Source organism: Anneissia japonica, unplaced genomic scaffold, assembly GCF_011630105.1.
Source record: "Anneissia japonica isolate Jap-2015-1 unplaced genomic scaffold, ASM1163010v1 scaffold557_len159069_cov99, whole genome shotgun sequence".
In the NCBI taxonomy this organism is placed as follows: domain Eukaryota; kingdom Metazoa; phylum Echinodermata; class Crinoidea; order Comatulida; family Comatulidae; genus Anneissia; species Anneissia japonica.
The window spans coordinates 60683-68929 of record NW_022692409.1 but is presented as its reverse complement, the minus strand read 5'-3'; the positions used below and the strand labels follow the sequence as shown (position 1 = coordinate 68929).

Below are 8247 nucleotides of genomic sequence, written 5' to 3'. Positions count from 1 at the left end.
ATGTATGTATGTATGTATGTATCTGTATATCTGTATTTTAACAACATCTATCAGCACTGCATACTTTCGGATCGACGATTCGAAAAAGTAACCAAGTCCAAATGTATATGTACTGCGCATGACTGGACTACACAGGCAAAGCTCCCTGGTGTGTTATTTATTTACATCTACTAAGCCAAAGAATAAGTTAGGCCTACGTGTTTGCAAAACTGGATAACCTGAAAAAAAAAATAAGTGCATGGCTCGCATGGCTCGCTGACTCGCATGGCTCGCATGACTCGCACATTGGCTCGCATGACTCGCTGGCTCGCACTTTGGCACTACTCCATATCGTGTCGAGAGAGTTGTTCCAGTTTAGTTTTTTCTTGATTGCTTATCGTGGGATACTACTACTACATTTAAAACATATTTTAAGGGGAATTCTTTTGTCGTCTGAGGTTCTCCTTAACATTGTCAAATTTTACCTTTAGGGACAGTATTTTTTATTATGGAACTGTTTTCACCCTCTTCATTGTCTTATGTTCCCCATGGCAACCCTTTCACCAGGATTTTTAAAGAATGGTGAAATTTCAGAAAATGTCCTCAAAATGTTAAGGGTGGTGCACAAAATTCTAAAGGATGGATACAAACAATTGCTATGTTAGTACATAGCAAGTAACACGCTAAGTCTGTTTATTGACCTGGCATTTGCATTAATATTTTTTGAAGCGTGGTTCCAATATTTTAAGCATGGCGTATAATTTGCCTTTTTAATATTTTTATTTAAATTATGTATATTTGTATTTGCATTTAAAGATCCTAGTTAATCGTTTTTCATATTATTCATTTATTTACATATATTCTTGTTATAATAATGATTTACTATAAATATTGTTTAACATTTACGAAAATAAATGTTTAATTATTCAAATCCACTTGCACTTGACAACAACAACTAGGCATCAGTTATTATTTTTAATGGTGCCTACCACATATTTCTTCTTCAATTATATACAGATACTAGATAAAAGCCCCATTGTACAAGTATATTTATTCAGTTTGTTTTCAACGTACTACTATCAAATTGTTTTGAAAGCTTAATGCAGTCACTATAACAATATTCGAATTTCACAAATTTCGACTTCTGGAGGAAATCAAAATCCACCCACTCCTGTGTTGGAACCCATTATTTATAATTTCTTTATTCTTTTTTTTTTCTTTATTTTAGAGATATCTCTATTTAAAACTAAGATATCTCTATTAATAGAGATATCTTAGTTAAAACTAAGATATCTCTATTAAAAACTAAGATATCTCTATTTAAAACTAAGATATCTCTATTTACGATTAAATGACAACTCGGCTCGCCATAAAATTCTGTAGGAGTAGATGATGATATTGGCCAGTCGTTCAAACTAAAGTATCCAGAAGTATTTAAGACTGAGTTGGGTACGGTTAAGGGACACAAAGCTACGTTAAATTTGAAAGAAAATGCGATTCCCAAATTCTGCAAAGCTCGAAGCGTTCCTTTTGCACTTCGCCCGGCAGTTGAGCAAGAATTAAACCGGGTGCAGGAAGAAGGAGTGATTTACCCAGTGAATTTTAGTCAATGGGCGACCCCATTGGTCTGTATTCCAAAGGCCGATGGAAGAGTACACGTTTGTGGAGACCATAAAGTAACAGTAAACCCAAGTTTACATTGTGATCAATATCCAATTCCAATTCCAGAGGAGGTATTTACTAAACTGTGGGGAGGAAAACAATATTCAAAAATTAATTTGAAATGTGCATACCAACAGTTAGTTTTTGAAGACGAGGCACAAGAAGTAGTAACGATAAACACACATCGCGGTCTATACCGATACACGAGATTACCGTTTGGGATTTCTTCGAGTCCAGCCATATGGCAGCGATTCATAGAACAAGTAATAGCAGGACTAGAATGGACATGTGCAATAATGGACGATGTCCTAGTCACTGGCTCATCCGACACAGAGCATATCAGGAATTTAGAGAACTTATTTGAGCGATTCAACAAATATGGTGTCAGAGTTAAGGCAGAAAAATGCACATTTCTGCAAAGAGATGTAGTGTATATGGGACGGAAGCTATCCGCTGCAGGAATTCAACCGACAAGCGATAAGATTAAGGCTATTAAGAGTGCACCAGTTCCATGTAACGCAACAGAATTAGGATCCTGGTTAGGATTAGTTAATTACCATGCATCATTCATTCCACGACTATCAACGATGATACATCCTTTGAATGAGCTGTTGGGAAATAAACCATGGACATGCAACGACGAATGCAGCAACGCATTTAATGCTGTAAAGCAAACTATCAGTGAGGACATCATATTGACACATTACGATCCATCAAAACAGTTGGAACTATACACTGACGCATCTCTATTAATAGAGATATCTTAGTTAAAACTAAGATATCTCTATTAAAAACTAAGATATCTCTATTTAAAACTAAGATATCTCTATTTACGATTAAATGACAACTCGGCTCGCCATAAAATTCTGTAGGAGTAGATGATGATATTGGCCAGTCGTTCAAACTAAAGTATCCAGAAGTATTTAAGACTGAGTTGGGTACGGTTAAGGGACACAAAGCTACGTTAAATTTGAAAGAAAATGCGATTCCCAAATTCTGCAAAGCTCGAAGCGTTCCTTTTGCACTTCGCCCGGCAGTTGAGCAAGAATTAAACCGGATGCAGGAAGAAGGAGTGATTTACCCAGTGAATTTTAGTCAATGGGCGACCCCATTGGTCTGTATACCAAAGGCCGATGGAAGAGTACACGTTTGTGGAGACTATAAAGTAACAGTAAACCCAAGTTTACATTGTGATCAATATCCAATTCCAACTCCAGAGGAGGTATTTACTAAACTGGGGGGAGGAAAACAATATTCAAAAATTGATATGAAATGTGCATACCAACAGTTAGTTTTGGAAGACGAGGCACAAGAGGTAGTAACGATAAACACACATCGCGGTCTATACCGATACACGAGATTACCGTTTGGAATTTCTTCGAGTCCAGCCATATGGCAGCGATTCATAGAACAAGTAATAGCAGGACTAGAAGGGACATGTGCAATAATGGACGATGTCCTAGTCACTGGCTCATCCGACACAGAGCATATCATGAATTTAGAGAACTTATTTGAGCGATTCAACAAATATGGTGTCAGAGTTAAGGCAGAAAAATGCACATTTCTGCAAAGAGATGTAGTGTATATGGGACGGAAGCTGTCACCAATGACGCCATGGATCTGGCCAAATCAACCTTGGAAGCGCATACATATTGACTACGCGCAGAAAGATAAGCGAGATTATCTAGTAGTTGTTGATTCATATTCGAAATGGCCCGAGTTATTTGCATGAGCAGTACGACAAGTGCAGCCACAATCAAAGCGTTGAGGAATTTGTTCGCAAGATATGGATTGCCAATTCAATTAGTAAGTGATAATGGTCCGCAGTTTATTAGCGATGAGTTTGAAGTATTTCTTAAGCGGAACGGTATGAAACATGTTAAGGTTGCACCATACCACGCCGCGAGCAACGGGGCAGCTGAAAGACGGTCCAATCATTTAAGAGATCATTAAGTGCCAGCCAAGCGAATGGTAAAGATTTGCAACAGAATCTGGACAGGTTTCTTCTGTCATATCGCACGACAAAACATGCAACTACAGGTCAAACACCAGCTAAACTGTTTATGAACAGGGAATTAACAACGCGAATGTCGTTATTGCACCCTAGTACAGAACACAGGGTATTAAACAAACAAAGCGATCAGAAACTGCACCATGACCAGACAAAGGTCTTACGAGAGTTTCACGTTGGTGAGAAAGTATTAGTGAAAGATTTTCGACAAGAGGGGAAGTGGTGGTCAGGAACAGTTATACAACGTACAGCACCAAAATCATATATAGTCAGCGTTGATGACGGTAGGGTGTGGAAAAGACATCGATCAGCTAAAAGCGGTGGATGCAGATGCCTACGCTAGGAAAACACCGATGTATCAAAGCGAGTCAAAGTTAGAAAATCTACTCACGACGCAGACGGAAGAAACGACCTTGAGGAAGCGAAACTGAGCCAAGCGACTGAAGAGCGAGTTGGTGACGGTCATACCGAATTGTCTTGACCACCTAGGATAATTCCAAGATGTTCAGAGCGAATTCGGAGGAAGACTACACGTCTTATTGAAACGATGTAGACTTTGTTACAACATGAACAATGTTGTTATGGACGTTGATGTTCTAAAAAGGACTTGTGTTAATGTTATGTTATATACAGATTACATGCAACAATGATAGTAATCACATTTAATAATATGTTGTACTGAATAAGAATGATCTGAAGTGATTGAATTTAATTAATGATGAAAGTTAAAATAATCATTTTATCGCCTACATCCTACATTTTTCATCTAACCGAAAAAACAAACATTTCTTGCACAATTGCATGTCCACCAGCAACTATCGAGCACAATGTATACCTGTCGCTATGCACCGTTTCGGAACCTATTTGTTTACAAATATGCTGACCTCTTTTGGTGTCACATCTCATACACACATTTTACATGTGAACCATTACATTACTTCCATGTGACCTAAGGTCATAAAGGAACTAAAACAGGTATTTTTTTTTTTGGAATTCTTTTATTTCTTCAGAGAGAGAAGACACAGACAGACAAAAAAGCATTATTTTTAATCTGAATCACCAATATTGGCAGGTAATGAATTCAAAAAGTAAGAAATAATAAAGTCTCTCCTTAGCAAATACCGCATGTAACAACATTATTTTTTTTAACTTTTAATTGTATGTTAATAACTTACCGTAATTTCTCGAATAAGTTCGCGGTACTTTTTTGGAGGCTTAAGTACGGTGCTTATTCGAGAGCGACGCTTTAAAAAAAAATATTGGCTTGGAGCTTTCCATGCCTGTTTCCACGTTACTTATCGCACGTATTACCGTAGTTCAGTAGGTCCATCATTAGGCCCTACGTCATTGTAAATAAACGTTTATAAAGAAATACTTTTGTCTTCATTGTGTTATTTATTCATTTTTAACACTGTGCACATTGCATTTAAAAATCTGTTTCTCAAAGTGTTTCATTACACACAGGGTATATACCCTTCAGTAAGTGCCGCGGTGCTTATTTGAGAGCGGCACTTAACAAAAAAAAATCAAGTTTGGTGCGGCACCTATTCGAGAGCGGCGCATATTCGAGCACTTGCGATACTTAAAAATATACACAGATATATTTGTTTTGGTCTTGTCATTTAGAAAATTTTACTATATTGTGTCAATCATTTACATCCTAGGTTCCTTATTTGTCTAATCTTGAGGAGACCCATGAAAGTACACGAAAAATAAAAATCCCATGGTTAAGGGTTAAAGTTGACAAGATTGGTTTATACGAATGCAGTAGTAGGTATATATATCAATGTTTTCAATAAGAATTCAGGAGAGAAAAGTCTGGTTTGATATGAAGCTGGTGTACTTAATAAGTGTCAAAATAAAAGTTGAATGATTTATTTAATTATTTTGAGACGGCTGTAATGTTCTTGATTCAACTAATTCGCAGCAAGATTAACAAACCTATCAATTAATATCAGAACACAAAATAAAATAACACTTTTTGTTGTAAAATAAAATACACAATCCACACATAGGTACTTGGACACGTACACAAATTAATTTAATGATATAGTTGTAAAAAAGATATATAATCATTCTTTTAAACTAATTATATTTTGCTTAATAAGCAAAGTAATTAGTAAAATTAATTATTCAATCTTGAGATTTTAACAAATGATAACTATATGAAAATCTGATTTCATATTGCATTATTCTTATATGCTTAAAAACAATAGCATTTTTATAATGTACTTGTATTTTAATGTTGTGATGGTCATGAATTTATTTTGCTTGAAAATATTAATAATAAATCAGATATTGCAATTATATTTGTATCTTGTTGGATACTGTAATAAAAATATTAAATAAAGGACAAAATTAATTTAATAAAAATTCGCTGTTGATTCAGTCAAAAGATATTGCAGTATTTAAAATTTTATATTTTACATTCATTATTAATAATAATAGTAATTAGCCATTCCAAGAATTGGAAAAATGTCGACCAACTAGAATAAAATTCAGGTAGGTAAACAAAACTTTAGATCCGAAAATTGAAAATGATGTCCACGAGAGAGTAAATATAAATATAAACCATGAAATATCCTTATCTAACCGGAACTATAACCAGATGAAAAGCAAATCAAATCAAATAAAAGTTTATTTTTCCTTTGGAACATAAAACAATTAACAGAAACTTTCTTTTAAGGTAAACAATATTTGGGTGGGGGGTGCGGGGAACTACAAGAAACAAAAGCGATTAAAATGATAAACAAAACATGGGAGAATGTAACAAACAAAGAAGGACCATATAAGCATAACGTATAATGAAATAATAATAATAATGTAATTGTTTTTGAAGTTTTTCCTTTTTATTAATCAAGTTGTCAATTTGTATAAGTATGTCGAGTTCATAAAGTAAATACAACATTTACTTATAGAAATTGGCAACTAAATTAACAAAAAGAAAAATTATATAAATATAAACCATGAAATATCCTTATCTAACCGGAACTATAACCAGATGAAAAGCAAATCAAATCAAATAAAAGTTTATTTTTCCTTTGGAACATAAAACAATTAACAGAAACTTTCTTTTAAGGTAAACAATATTTGGGTGGGGGGTGCGGGGAACTACAAGAAACAAAAGCGATTAAAGTGATAAACAAAACATGGGAGAATGTAACAAACAAAGAAGGACCATATAAGCATAACGTATAATGAAATAATAATAATAATGTAATTGTTTTTGAAGTTTTTCCTTTTTATTAATCCAGTTGTCAATTTGTATAAGTATGTCGAGTTCATAAAGTAAATACAACATTTACTTATAGAAATTGGCAACTAAATTAACAAAAAGAAATATTTAGATATACTTCTTGAATCCAGAATGAATTTATTTCCTCTGAATGTAACTGTTGCTTTACTATAAATATAATTTAAAAAAAATAAAACAAAAAAATACAAAAAAAACAACAACAACTACAACAACAGCAGAAGCAGCAGAAGCAGAAGCAGCAGCAGCAACAACAACAGTAACAGCAGCAACAACAACAACAACAATAATAATAATAATAATAATAATAATAATAAAAGTAGTATTAATAATAACAACAATAATAGTAACGACAATAAAAATAATAATAATTAACAATAACAAGAGGCATAACAATTCCAACAAAAAACATAATAAAGGAAAAAACAAACAGTAACAATAAACGAAAAAAAAATAAAATAAGGTTTAAAAGGATTATATTAGATTACCTATTGTGCAGTTTGTGCCAGTCCATCCTGAGAGACAATCACAGCTGTAGCCGTTAACTCCATCAATGCACGTACCGCCGTTCTGACATGGGCCACTGGCGCAGTCATCTATGTTTGTAAATAACAAACAATATTTAACTTGTTCCTACGAAACCTGTACTATAATATAAGTCACAACTTTACATTTGGAGATAATAAATAATTTAGTTGTCTGGGTCCAAAGTTTGGAGAGGTCATTTCTGGGTTTGGAGTTTGGAGAAGTCATTAGAATGCAATATAATGTTAAAGCTATGTCTACACTATCAATTTTTACACTATAAAATTCTGTCTGTTTAAATAAGGTTCCTTAGCACTTTCAATTGTAATGGACACTGACTCCCGTGATGCAAATAATACGGTTGAAGGAGTGGGGGAGGATTTCCGAAAGACTCGTATCCCACGACTTACAGGAAGACCTGGGACCCCTGGGTTGTCAGATCAAAAAATTATAAAGTATATTTAGATTACATTCTGTTCATATGTACTATCTATCTATCTATCTATCTATCATCTGACACAATTTTCACAGCAGTGAACTGACAACAGTCCGAAAAAAATGATGATGATAATGATGATGATGATGATGATGATTACCGTATGTCTATTATCAACATTTGCCTTTAAATATAACTTTTTCAATTACAAATGTGCTAAATATTTTAAAATGAATGCCTTTACTGGGTTGCCCGTTTCAACGCAGGGATGTAGTTATGGTGTGTGGGGGCCACCGAGCCTTGAATTTGTCCACCTCCACCCACCTTCATTAACCCCCTTGCCCATCCTTAAAATCCACTATTATTAATTAGAGTTTACCA

The 8247-nt window shown here is 34.3% G+C and overlaps 3 protein-coding genes across 4 annotated transcripts in view; 2 read left to right on the top strand and 1 right to left on the bottom strand.

Moving 5' to 3' along the window:
- The window catches only part of LOC117100299 (uncharacterized protein K02A2.6-like), a 3707-nt gene extending 1299 nt beyond the window's left edge, over window positions 1–2408 (top strand). The window contains exon 2 of the mRNA XM_033239948.1: window positions 1363–2408. Coding sequence (XP_033095839.1) covers window positions 1363–2408 — 1046 coding nt within the window. The remainder of the gene's footprint in view (window positions 1–1362) is intronic.
- LOC117100300 (adhesion G-protein coupled receptor G7-like) overlaps window positions 1–7496 on the bottom strand; it is a 36995-nt gene extending 29499 nt beyond the window's left edge. For both annotated transcript variants that reach the window (XM_033239949.1, XM_033239951.1), the window contains exon 1: window positions 7394–7496. The gene's annotated coding sequence lies outside the window, so the exon portion shown is untranslated. The remainder of the gene's footprint in view (window positions 1–7393) is intronic.
- On the top strand, window positions 2699–3373 carry LOC117100298 (uncharacterized protein K02A2.6-like). Its single transcript, XM_033239947.1, has one exon. The coding sequence runs from the start codon at window positions 2699–2701 to the stop codon at window positions 3371–3373; it is 675 nt and encodes a 224-aa protein (XP_033095838.1).
- Window positions 7497–8247: the final 751 nt, after the last annotated feature.

Coding starts and splice junctions, on each gene's coding strand:
- LOC117100298 (XM_033239947.1), top strand. CDS start 2,699: ATGCAGGAAGAAGGAGTGATTTACCCAGTGAATTTTAGTCAATGGGCG.